The 13,986-nt window shown below is 37.7% G+C and overlaps 1 protein-coding gene across 2 annotated transcripts in view; it reads left to right on the top strand.

Annotated features, from left to right (window-relative positions):
- cog5 (component of oligomeric golgi complex 5) overlaps positions 1–13,986 on the top strand; it is a 68,226-nt gene that overhangs the window by 49,568 nt on the left and 4,672 nt on the right. The window contains exons 12-17 of one of the 2 annotated variants that reach the window (XM_062443547.1): positions 2,603–2,807; positions 4,901–5,062; positions 7,238–7,337; positions 7,628–7,738; positions 10,890–10,952; positions 13,287–13,390. In XM_062443547.1, coding sequence (XP_062299531.1) covers positions 2,603–2,807; positions 4,901–5,062; positions 7,238–7,337; positions 7,628–7,738; positions 10,890–10,952; positions 13,287–13,390 — 745 coding nt within the window. Of the gene's footprint in view, positions 1–2,602; positions 2,808–4,900; positions 5,067–7,237; positions 7,338–7,627; positions 7,739–10,889; positions 10,953–13,286; positions 13,391–13,986 lie in introns of both variants that reach the window. The other variant, XM_062443548.1, reaches the window with a different exon arrangement.

The raw sequence follows: 13,986 nt of genomic DNA, 5'->3' as shown, positions 1-13,986 counted from the left end.
TGTGTGTGAAATGGAGGATAATAAACTTGAAGCCTACTTCTGGTCATGATTCATACTGTGTGTAGACTGCTGTATTGATTAACATTGAAGCGTACTGTTCCGTCCAGTGCACGTGACACCGATAACTGAAAAATGTGGCTTAAATACTTTCAGCGTAGACATTGTGACACCCTGTGCAAGATCTCAACAGCCACTTGATGAATTGGCACAATATTTTGTACATTCATGGTTTCCAGACGGTGTATCATAAAAACGTTACTTTCTGTTGCTAATTACAATATGTTAGCATGCTAATTAGCGCAAGCATGCTAAATGGAGATGGTGAACATTATTTAAAAGGTCTTGTAGAACAGACTTTGAGAAGTTGTGTGTCTTCTCAGTCAAGAAATGGAACTATCTGGTACAACTGCCTGCGTAGCTCTAATATTCCCTTTGCATGCACCACTTTCTTCTAACATAATAATATACATTACTAAACATTTTGGTGTTTTGCCACCTTTTCCTAAAATTAGTGCTTTTGCCCCCTTTTTTCTGGTGCTTAATTCCAACAAGAAAACAACTATAGAGGCTGCATCCCAATCTTGAGTCAGTGATTGCAGCACACGGATATCAATAAGAATGATTGATCATTTTGGAGTAAAGTAGTTCTTAGGAATTGAACAATTTAGAGCTGGTACTAAATGGGCACTGATTGTAGTTTTGCCTCTCTAATCATCCGTCTCTTGTTCTTCTGTCTCACCATTGTCTCGCTACAGTCACTAATCAAATAAAGCTACAAATCAAATGCCTCCCTTCTCCAAAGAAATAAATACAAAAACCAGTGAGCATATTAGTGGATCTTTTGAAAGGGATAGACTCGGAGAAAAGAGACTTAATTATGCTAACAATACAATCTCTGTCTCTCTCTCACACACACACACGCACGCACACACACACACACACACACACACACACACACACACACACACACACACACACACACACACACACACACACACACACACACACACACACTCACACTCACAGATCAGATGGAGGCGTTTCAGTAAGAGTTGTCTGATTGCACAGAATAACAAAGTGAGAAGAGGAGAGGCGGATTTGGCTACTTGCTAACATACTTGGCTTCAAACTCCCACTTTACTTGAAAAACCTGCACTTTCTGTCCTGCTGTGTGTGTGCGCGTGCACGTGTGTGTGTGTGTGCAAGCTGTGTACTGAAGATATTCTGGAACAAATATAAATCAGGAAGGTTGAAGTGTTTTTTTAACATGCGAGTAATTTAGAGTCATGTTTGTCATTGTCCTCATTTTCCCTTTTCCTCTTATTCTTTCCGTGTGTGTGTGTGTGTGTGTGTGTGTGTGTGTGTGTGTGTGTGTGTGTGTGTGTGTATCAAAGCCTGATATGTATTATTTCTCTGTGCCATACAACTACATTGTTGTCCCAAAACTATTAAAAACACATCAGTGAGCCACACCACTGCAATGCGTGACATATTCCTTCATGACTGTGAACACACACAGACACACACACGCTATAATTTAATTTGACTCCCACACAGACCATCCTGCTGCCAGAAATACTTATTAGAGTAAATGAAGATTCATCCGCCACTAAAATAGTACCCCGAAAAATGCACTTTTTCCTCTTATTCACTAAAAACTACAGTGATCAGTTGTTTAGGTAGATGACTGATGTCTTTAAAAAATTAAGCCATATATTTTTGAGCTGTTTTTAAACATTGATGTCTTAAGTTGGAGCCAATGACCAATGATTTGTCTCTGAATGTGTTTATTGACAAAAAAACATTAAAGGTTACACCTCGGTTTCATAAATCAGATCATGTATGATCCCTAAGCCATGATGTCAAAAACAGTAACTTTTAAGATGACTTTGTCAGTGGCCCTCTGATGTAACAGAGGTGTTCTTATGTATAATGGATGCAATGTAAAGATTTTGGATCCAACATCAAACCCTCTCTCTGCTTTATGAGTCATCCTCATCCACTTTTTTTTGTTTAACTTGTTACCTCTTTCTACCTCTTCCTGTCCTCCTCAAGCTGTTAAATTTGAGATTGAATGATGTCACTATTTCTGTCTCACACCAAACCTCTTCTTGCTTCTTTTGTAACTCCTGTGTTAAACCCCTACCCAGTAAAATAAATGCCACTTATCATAGAAGAGATTGTTTATAGGTTAGAATATTATAAACAATAAGAAGCATTTGGTTAAACGAAGAAACTGTCATAAAAGTGTTTTTATAAAATAAGAGATACATTTTAGAAGTCAGCAACGATAGAAAAAGGGCCTAGAGGAACTAGAACATTCCATGAAAAAATAATAATTAGATAAAAAATATGACACAGTTTGGTCCTATTTCCTAAGCTTAGAATCAGATATGAGAAAAATGAGAAATGTATAGATTTTACCACAAACATTTTTCATTAGTGGATTGTTGTAAAAGATATTCTTCCCATAAGAGGTGGACATCATGACAATATCCTCTAATGTATAGTATAAAGAAGCACTCTGGTTAGACTCTATCCTTCATGAAAGCTTTGTCACATAATGTGTTTCCTCACTGCCTCTGCCTCTTTTCCCCTCCAGCCTCGTCCTTCCTGAAGCAGGCGTTTGAAGGAGAGTATCCTAAGCTGCTGAGGCTGTACAACGAGCTGTGGCGCCGCCTGCAGCAGTACAGCGCCAGCCTACAGGGGGCGTTAACAAGCAGCGGGGGGATGGACGCCACTCTGGACATCACCGCCACAGAGACAGACAGCCAGGACCTGTTCACGCATGGCAAACAAGACTACAAGTAAGCATACCATCCAGAGTCTTTTCAGGGTGGTCATCACACATATGGGTTATTTAGTTTGGTGGAAAAGTTCATTTTTTGGAGCATATATTAACCCATAAGTCCTGCTCAACTCTCTCACAGCTTTAAAAGTGATGACTAACTGTTCAAATGAGATGTATTTTAAACACTACTATGCAGACTAAATTCACATGCAGCTTAAAAAATGTTGAACTCTGGAAAACCTTGTTTAATCACAGTTTTTTCACAAACGTTTCCCTACATTCTGACATTATAGAAACAAAATAATTATGCAATTAAAAAATAATTGATATATAAATTGATAATGAAAATAAATGTTAGTCACAGTAATGTCTGATTAGGATTTTAGGAGTTCTTAAATCACAGATTGGCACACACCTCACATCATTTCTACTGAGTTCAAACACAGTAATTGTAACTAACTGTTAGTATAGTGGATGGAGATGAGTGTATGCAAATTACAACATGCACACATGTAATAATGGAAGTTATTACATTGTTATTGTCAAGTGTTGTGACATTATCAGTCTATATTATCATTGCTGCACCCCTAAAACACATTAATTAAGACTGCAACTAACAATTATTGTCATTATAAATCCGTTGATAAATTGTTTAGTCTATGACTTGTTAGATTAGTAAAAAAAAAATCCCATCATAATTTTCCACAGGTCAGAGAGATGAATTCAAATATGAGACTAACAGTCCAAAACCCAAAAGACAAAGAAAAGCAGCAACTATTCTCATCTGAGAAGCTGAAACTGTTGATCTTTTGTGTGTTTATTCTCTTGAAAATGACTGAACTAATTAATCCATTATCAAAATAGCCAATTACTTTCGATCAAGTAATTTATTAATTAATTGTTGCAGCTCTACCAATAGTTATATTAGTAATGTGACATAATGATTACAGAAACAGCTCTTATGTTATTTCATTGTAATTTGAGGGACAGTTTGCAACACTAAAGTTATACACAGTAACTATTGGGTTACATATCAACAACTGCACTGATCCAATACACTGCATCTGTATCTGCACCTTATTAAACACATCAGTTATTGGCCAGTCACTAAACACTCTTGTCTCTTGGAGATGGTTAAATTAGCACACATTTATAAAACTTCTACAACAGTATTATGCAAATTTGCACGAGGCTAAACAGAATGCTGATATAATAAAAACATAGATGTGTAGTTACACATCACAGAGGGAGACTGAGGAACAAAGGAATGATGGATAAGATGGATAGAGAGGGAGTAAAGACATGACAGAACACACACACCCACACACACACACACACACACACACACACACACACACACACACACACACACACCCACACCCACACCCACACCCACACCCACACCCTCACACACACACACACACACACACACACACACACACACACACACACTGATCAATCAACCTTGTGAATAAAAGTGATAAACAAAGCTGAAAGAAAGAAACACACTCACATTCAGCTCATCAGAAACACACATTTCATCCTCATCGCACATTAAGTAAAACACACCTGCTAGTTTAATCAAAGCACGTTAGCTCAGAACTGCACATTGTACTATGTATAAACATTTTCTCCTTTTATTTCTTGGCCTATCACAGTGATTAACAGCTATGCACACACACACACACACACACACACACACACACACACACACACACACACACACACACACACACACACACACACACACACACACACACACACACACACACACACACACACACTCTAGCAGCATGTCTGCATTGAGCAGTAATAGGATGAGACACAGTGGCATTTTGCTTCCATTTAAGTTCTCCATTAGTAAATGTCAGCACAGATATTGAAGCCAATTAGAGGATGTTGTATGTGAATGTAAGACAGTGAATAGATTATCGGTATCATAATACCATCATATATGTGAAATGTTGCATTTTTAAAGGCTTTGTTACAGTAAAGTGATGCTGTGATCTAATTCTGCTGCCTGTTGTGGTCTTTATGTTCATCCATCAGATCCACATCACTAAAAATAATCTGCATGTTTTTTTGTGGCTCTTTTATTTGTGTGTGCAGTCCAGAGAAGGCTCTAAAGGATTCTCTGCTGCCGTATGAAGCGGCCTACCTCTCCAAGTCCCTCTCTCGCCTTTTCGATCCCATCAACCTCGTGTTTCCCATGGGGGGCCGCAACCCGCCGTCCAACGACGAGCTGGACAGCATCATCAAGACCATCAGCAGGCGAGTACATGCCAGTTTGGCTGCCTCACAGTGAGGACCAACTGGAAGTGACAAAATCATTCCACACTGCCTCTGCCAATTCTGGGTTGTCTCTGTGAGTGTGTCGAGATGTTTGATGGCCTTTTATTTCAACTACAAGACAGTCGCACAGGAGTTTATAGAATTTGTTACAGAAATAATGTTTCAGAAACTTTTTTTTTTTTACTTTCAATGTAGATTTGCAGATTTGCAGTCCAAAGAAGATGTATAAATTAGATTACTGTTTTAATTACTAGCATTGCTGTAATACAAATTCTGCAAATAGAAATCCAGGATGATGATATGTAGTGTTAGCGTTCAGGATCAGGACCATGAATAAGCTCACAAAGATGTAGTTGTGTTCACATCCCATCCTATATTTATCTTCCCAAAAGTACCACAAATGGGCAACATGACACCAAATGAATTACATCATTCATTCTGATGTCAATATATGTACAATTCATTTTAGGACTTGATACATAATCAAGATCAAATACATTATCAGTGCCTGAAAGAATCACAGAGAACAATCACAGTTCATTTAAAATGTATATCCAAAATGATCTTCATAACCATTAAATCATTTGTTGTAAAATAGACTTTAATGAGAGAGAGACATTCTGCAACAGTCACTGCACCAACAATGAGCTCCTGAATACATGTCAGACTAACACAGTGGTACATTTTGCAAAATAACCTTCAAATAATCCTAAAAAAAAGTTAGAAGCATTGATCAGCAAAAACAGAAGATCATATTTAAAATGAAAACAAACACCTGCCACTGTTGCTGACACTTGAAAGGAGAAACTGACAATACAAAAAGAAAAAAGAAAGGATCTTTGTTTGTAACATTAATATATCTGATGAACTGTACGTAGTTTAGTTTTTGTGTCTAAATATGTTAATGTCCTTTTGTTCATTGACTCTCTGCTTTGGAAATATTGTTGATGTGACATTCATGTCAATAAAGCAAATTTGAATTTAATTCAGAAAGTTAATAGACCAGATGGAAAATATGTTTATAGACAAAATATAAATCAGTCCAAGGGGGGAGAAATGAAAGCTGCTCTTTGCCTGATAAATAAATGTTGTCTTTTTTAGTCAAATAAAAGATTTGGGAGCTAAAAAGCAATTTGAACAACTATGCAAAGTAGCACTTTGTTCATCTGGAAGAAAACGTTTTTTTTTCTTTCTACAACGATACAAATTTGTTGGTTCATAACACAATTCTATCTTCATCTCTCTTTTTTTTTGTTGGAACAGTACAATGCTACTTCCACATGCAAAAAAACCTTTAAACCCCTCTTGTCCTGCATAATGCATATGTGACCAATTATGTCCTGTGGTTCTTTCTTAAAGGAACAGGATTCAGGTATAAATTCTAACTATGACTTTCAGTTTAAAATGATCAGCCAAATGTAGTCTGGCTGTGTAGTTTAGTGTTTATTTAGATAGTCCATTGTAGAGGCCCTACTGGTTTAGGTTACTGAGGGACAGTTTACAGAACCTGCAAAAACACATATGTAATATAATGTAAAACAAAACCACCAATTATTATGTATCACTACTTATACATACTATGTATGAAGTGACAGATGCTCAGTCAGCAGCTTCTTTCTCTCCTCACTGATGCAGTCATCATCTTTATCTCACACCCTGTTCAACACCTCCTTGTTAATGTCACACCAAAATAATAAAATAACATGAGTATCAGCATGCCATTCAAAAACCGTCACTTCCTGCATGGATAACAGTGAGATTAGCTGCTCTTAATTACATTTTATTAAAAAACAACATCCTTCTTATTCTGTCTTACAAGTTAAATAAAAATGCACTGAAAGTAAATGAGAAATAAAGAGAATAATGAAGCACTTTTAAACCACAAAAAACAGCAGTTTAGTGAATTGGTACATATCAGTAGATATATATACATAACAATACACATTGGTTAATGGTTATATAAATTCCCAGGAATCAGTTTTTGATTCTAACTGAAAAAAACATCCTCAATCTCTCCCTAACCTGCAGATACACACACATATTTAAAAACACTTCTGCACCCAAGCTACAGTGTAACCACTGACATACAGCTTGCATTAGATCATTATCCAGGTTATGTTATCTTTCCTTATTTATATGTTGGTTTGTTTGCAGCGAGCTGAATGTGGCATCAGTGGATCCAAACCTCTCTCTGGCTGTGGCCAAGAATGCTGCCAAGACCGTCCAGCTCTTCTGTGTCAAGTCTGAACAGCTGGTGTGTGTTCATGTTGTTGTTTGTATGCATCTCTGTATCTTTCCAACCCTCTATATATGTCAGTTTAACTGCCTGTGAAGGCGCTGTTTGTTCTTCCTTTCAATTAGATATCGACTCATAAATCCCTAACGTAATAAAGCAGTTAAGAAATATTCAAATGAATGGAAAAATTGAGATGAATACGCTACACCACTACTACATTACAGTTGTCGCCGTTTGTGTATCCTCCGTCTGCCTATCTGTGTGTCTGGCTTTACTTTTCAATCTATTCCACCTCCCTCTGTCTGCAGCTGTCTACTCAGGGTGATGCCAGTCAGGTGATCGGTCCATTAACAGACGGCCAGAGGAGGAACGTTTCTGTGGTCAACTCCCTCTATCGCCTGCAGCAGGCCGTTGCCAAGGTAGGACACTATAATACACACAAAAGAAGAGAATTATCCACTGAGAGTGAAAGAGAAACTGGGTAAGAAGGAAAAATACATGGCCTCATACCTGTGTTAATAAAAGATCCTTGATAATATATAGGTTTTATAGGTTGAGTGACATCATCACCACAGACATTTGAGGTTTATTTTTTATGACTTACTCAGTTAAAAATGATCTCTTAAGAAAAAGGCTTGTCATAATATACACAAACACACAAGTGTAGCCCCCACTCTCCAATCCCACCCCCCACCCCCTTACATTATTATACTATTATATTATCATTATATCAGTGGTATAAAATGATCTTCAAATGACAATAATATCGTTTATCGTGTTTATTCCTGGGACAATATATCATCATATAGATATTGTAACAGGGCTATATACAAACAAGAATAAAATAGTTTCTTACTTCACACACATGTCCTGTCCATAGGGAGTGAGCACATTTTGAAAGAACAGTGGATATAAGTGAGTAGGGCTGGGTATCGTTTAAAATATGACGATACCAGTACCAATCCAAATACCCTTAAAGTGATACTGATACCAACTGAGTACTTCATTAGATACCCATCACACATTTAGTGCTCTGTCTTTTATCTGGTGTAACAGCTGTGTAGTGTAGACACACTTTAGAGCGTTTAGGTGGCATCTTGGCTGCTGAACTGCAATGGGCCAATCACGTCTAATAAAATCGAAGAACGCTTGCGCTGATTGGCTGTGAGCAAGTCCATACAATTAGTCATATTTTCTAGCTCTGGGTGCAAAAAGGATCAATTGCTGGCATCGTTTGACGGGAGACGTTTCCGTGCTACTTGGTATCGAGTTATTTTGGTTGATATCTTAAAGGTAGCGAGTACTGATACCCAGCCCACTTTCCTAATTAACTTTACTTCATTAAAGAGATGAGTTTGTACATGTGTCTGTGTGTTGAGCTACATTACCTGCATGCACATGTTTCAAGGAGAAACACTCAGAAAAGGTTGTTAACATTTTTTCATCAGGTTTCATTAGTGTTGAGTAGTTGACTTTTTATGACAGCTTTACTGTATTTAACCTTTTTTTCAGTGTATCAGTAGGTAACTTAACTCCAGTTTTCCCTCTCAGGATAATCACACACTATAGCACATGTAGTTGTCTAGCTGTGTTTGTATGTGATGAAAGTGTTACCTTTCTAATGCATAGTGATGTCACGTAAAACAGTCTCACAGACACACACATACGCTTACATGAAAGGTAGCAAAGGAAATGAAAGGGGGATAAAAGGAAAAGCAGTCAGGGTGCAATATGTTCTCTCAGCTTCCTCCATTAAAGATGTATGGTGTGCCCTGGCGCAGGAGCCCAGCTGATTAATAGCATAAAAAAAACAGATTACTGCTACATTAAATATTTAACCTTGTAGAGTTTTACTGTGTAAAAACAGTGAGTGAAGATTTATTCTGGGCAGGCGGGGCGAGGGGTGGAAGGACAAAGGTTGTAAAACGAGGGAATGTAGATAAGAAAACAAATAGAGACACATGTTACACTGCACGCAGGATGTTATTTTATACTAATGGAGACCTTTCATTAAGAAAACACATCTTGACCTCTAACACCTGTTACATATCTAACCCCTAGAAAGCACTTTAACAAGCATGGCCAAACTATTCCATTAAGGTCTGTGTTTCTGCAGCTTTTTGTTCCAACCAATCGAAACCACACGATTTGACCAATAGAGTGTCTGAAGACTGAGATCAGTTGATTAAATTCAGAGTCAAGCCTGGTGTGATCCTGATTGGTTGGAATAAAAAACGGCAGCTACATGAACCTTTATGGAACAGTTTGGACACGTCTGCACTATAAGAACAGTTAAATGGCTTCCTCAGGGGAGAAATTAACTTATTTGTTCACCAGCCAAATGGTAAGTGAATGTTTACATTTCAGCAGATATACAGTAATACAGTAATAGATTAGCATTGTTTTCATTATTATTATTATTATGAACCTTTATTTGACCTCAAAGGACCATTGAGGAGGAATCCTCATTTACAATGGTGTCAAGAAACATTTACAGCAACACAACAACACGCAAAACAATATCAGGTAAAAGAAAATCAATAAATAAAAGAAAATATTAGGAGAAATAAAACAGAACTATGAATAAATACAGTTAAACAATTAAGATACGTTGAAGTTAAAAACATTTACAATCAAATAAAACAAGGGCTGAGATGAGCTTCTGAACAGCTGTATTGATGGGGGGGGGGGGAATCAAATTTAAAGGCCTTTTGCAGTTTGTTCCATGTGTAAGGTGCATTATAAGAGAAGTTTTTCCTATTTCGGTTCTGACTAATGGAGTATAGAGCAACAACCAGTTCTGTTAGTGAGTACCAATATTGTGGCTGGTGAGTGAAGCAGACTACCAGACACTTTCATTTTAGCAGCATTTGGCTTGTGGCTGGTCAATGATAACATACATGATTAATATCATAAACTGTGCTAGTAAAAGTCTTGAATGACCTCAGTACTCACACTGCTGATTGTGATATTTACTTTACATTTCTGAAAAGACCCTCAACTGATTTCTTGCCAATTTAACAGGAAGAAAGTGTTTTATTTTTCTATGTGTTGGAGATGTTAAATAACCATTACATTACATATGGTGTTCCACAGGGTTCCATATTTGATCCGGTCCTTTATTTTCTCTACACATCAGTGTTTTTCCACCAGAAAATGAAATAGCAGGTGTGAAACCGCACTACCTCACCTCTACCAGATGGTTTTTTTTCTCCCCATCATGATGCTTTGATTAATTAATGTGAAGCAAACATACCACTCCCAATCAGTCACCTGCTGACCTGAATCAAACTGATCCTGCCATCTAATTTGCTCAGTGCAGTTGCTAAAATGTTTTCAGCAGCAGCCTTACTCATTAAATATGTGACCTTTATTGTGTGACATAGTGTTAGCAGAGGCACTATTTATCTCCGCTGAGGCGGGCACCCTCTACTCAGAACTCTGTTAAACATATGGTTATATAATACGGTTAAATGTACAGAGTTGCCGGCAGAGCCACACAGGACATTGTGCATCTGTTCCCACATCCTCAGCACTTTGACTTTAACCTGTTGTGTTTTGTTGTCGCAGATCATTTCAGGTTTGGCGTCGTGTCCACCGGCTGCTGCAGACGCCCTCTCTTCTTCTCTGGAGGTATCAAAGCAACTATTAACATACTCACACACTTTCACTCATTTTCATTCATAAGAACACAGATGTTATGGTACAAAAACCAGGCTGTGTTTTTTTGTGTTTTGGTATTCATCATAAATGTTTCTGGGTTCACATGCTTTGGTAAAAAGCTACATTCTTCTGTGCTGACCGTGTGCAGACTGTGTCTTTTAGCAGCTGTGTTACTGCGCTAACGTAATCACAGGGAACAATGTCCTCTTGGGCATGTTATTATAATAGAGCTTTTTATCCATTTAGAAAAAGCCTGAAGCTCACATTTTTTCATCCGAACTGAATTAGAAAACTAGCATCTGCACAGTTGATTAAATTCTCAGGGGTTCTTTTATCAAGTGAGCAAGTCCTGTTTGTTAAATTGGTGCATTTTCTTTCACCTCTACATTCGTTCTTATTGGCATCTGGTTTTGATTTAGTCTTTGAACAAAACTGTTTTAGTCACATTTTAGTCATTGTATTATATGTTAAAGTCAACAAAAACAGTTTAGTTTTGTTTTCTTTGTGCATTTGTAATTTCTCTGTTTTAAGCATTAGAGAAGGGTCCAGCTGCAGACCTCACATCTGGAGACCTCAGAGGTCTGAGAGCCAAAGTGAAGAGAGAAGAATTCAGCTAATGTGTCTTTAACAATCTGCCTGTTGTTCGCAGTGATCTTGTGTTTGTGTCAAAGTTACAGTGAGGTTCATCCTAAAGATTCAGAATAATAATACTAATAATAATTGTATTTCATTAACTTGTGGCATTGACAAGACAGGTGAGGGTTAAGTTCTCAGATTCATGCCAGAGGATATGATTTACTAGAATCTTAAGTGATGTCAACATTAGCTTCTTCATCTTAGCTTAGCTTTATAGACCTTACACGCCTTGAATGCAAAAAAAAAAAAAAGCAGGCATTTTTAAATCTTGTTAAAGTTGTGGGGGGAAAAAGGCCTGTACTCTCTTCCCATTGGCTCACACACCTGTGGTCCATAGAGACGAGGTCTGCAGTTTAAACCTCTTGAAGCATTCTGAGAGTACAGCAGTCACCATCTTTCACTTGTATAGTTATAGATAATGATCACATGTCTGTCAAGCTTAACAGAAAATAGACTGTTGAACTGTTTTCTAGCAGATGTGTTATACAGGACACTCAAACACAGTAAACTGACCTTTTGAACAGAGCTCAGCTACCTGTGCTCTCCTCTGCAGATCAGCTGATTCACTCACCTGTTCATTAAATTCATTTTGTCTCAGTTTAACTGGAGACAAGCTGCTAAAACATTGGATAACATTAATTCGGTATCAGTCCTTTAGGGAACATTAGAGGAAGATTTCATTCCTACTAACAGCCAATAAACATGAACATAATAATATTAAATCCACAACTTTTAATAATCTTACAGTAGTTTTTTTTTTTTAACCCTGATGTGTTGACCTGCATATTTTTGTGGCTCGTACAAACGATTTAATTTCCTTTGGGATTCTTCTTCCTTCCAAGAACTGTTAACATTGGCCATCATTACTGGCAGAGGCAGAGTGTTACTGAAATGCAAGAAGCTGCTCATTAGTGCAACAGGTCAAGCAGCTAAATCAGCTTGTGAAGAAGATATATTTATGGGTGGTGGAGGACACATTTACTAATCAGAAGCTACAGTGTGTAATTCTACTGATGCAACATATGAATTAGTTAATCTTTGACATTTAGTTTTCACTCCTTTTTATGAAAACTTTCAGACATTTAGTTTCTGTAGTGTACTAGAACTCTTTGCATGCATCTTTTAGAGACTCTTTATTTCATCTACAGCTGTTAAATGTCTTCACTTGAAACATTTTTCTACACTTTTCTATTTATTTGAACACATTTGATCAATAACCCACTCACACATGTTCTATTCTCTCTACACCTGTTACACTTCTGTGTGCGAGGTTTTAAATTCCTGTCACACACACACACTCCTGAGGAGCTCCCAGTTTCAGTGGGTCAGATATTGAATTTCAATCGATGTCTGTGGAGATGAAGCAGAGGAAAGATCCTGCTCTCATCAACAGGCTGACAAACACACATCCACAAAGCTGATAACACACCTATATCTCAAATAAAAATCAGTCATCCAACCTCATGTGTATCAACTTGCCGCTCACCTGACTACACAAGTTACCATGGCAACAGGGAGCCCCTGAGGCCCAGGTAATGAGCAGTAAACTAAATAGGATTTGGTCTTTATGGATGCACAGTAGCTGTCAGGGATTGAGTCTGTGTTATTCAAACACTTTGACTGCTTGTCTTACTAAATGTATCACCTGTCTCTGTTTTTGTGATTCAGGGGGTTCAGGCCCTGATGAGCAGCGCAGTGCAGCCGCTCCTGCAGTCAGTGACCGACTCCATAGAGGCCATCATCATCACCTTACACCAGGAAGACTTCTCAGGGTCAGTCATTTTCTCTCTTAGCCAGTGTCAGGTCAGGGTTAAACCTGGGTATCACACCTTATTAAACACTGTAAAAGACTACATTCACTGAGGGTCACACCCTCAACACACAAAATCTCTGTATGGACGAAGGTATCAAGCTTTTACCCAAAAAATGCAAAAAGCTTCTACGCACTGTCTCACTCAAACTCAGTTGCAAAGTTTCAGTCCATCGGACCTTCATCACACATATCACAGGCAACATCACTTCTCTATATACACACAAGAGCTGCCTCAATCATCCAATGAGAACACTGTATGTATCTAGTTGATGAGCACCTTGAGTTAATGCAAATAGTGTGCATCACCTGTCAGACAATAACATCCAGTTTTTATCCAAAATCTTGAGGTTAACTGTTTTTTCTTCACCAAGTTTTGCTTTTATCTTTTTTCCTTTATCTTGTTTAGTTTGCCTTTGATCACATATTAATGGATTTAAATTTAAAAAAAATTAATTATTCAGTTAAAGTTCTTGCCCAGCTGCTCATGTTTAGACCACAATTAACATCTGAGCACTTTGGCTCTTTATGGTCATCACCATACTGAACACTGCAATT

This window comes from Scomber scombrus, chromosome 22 (genome assembly GCF_963691925.1).
Source record: "Scomber scombrus chromosome 22, fScoSco1.1, whole genome shotgun sequence".
Taxonomy (NCBI): domain Eukaryota; kingdom Metazoa; phylum Chordata; class Actinopteri; order Scombriformes; family Scombridae; genus Scomber; species Scomber scombrus.
The sequence above is the reverse complement of the archived record's forward strand: the minus strand, read 5'-3'. Positions and strand labels throughout refer to the sequence as shown.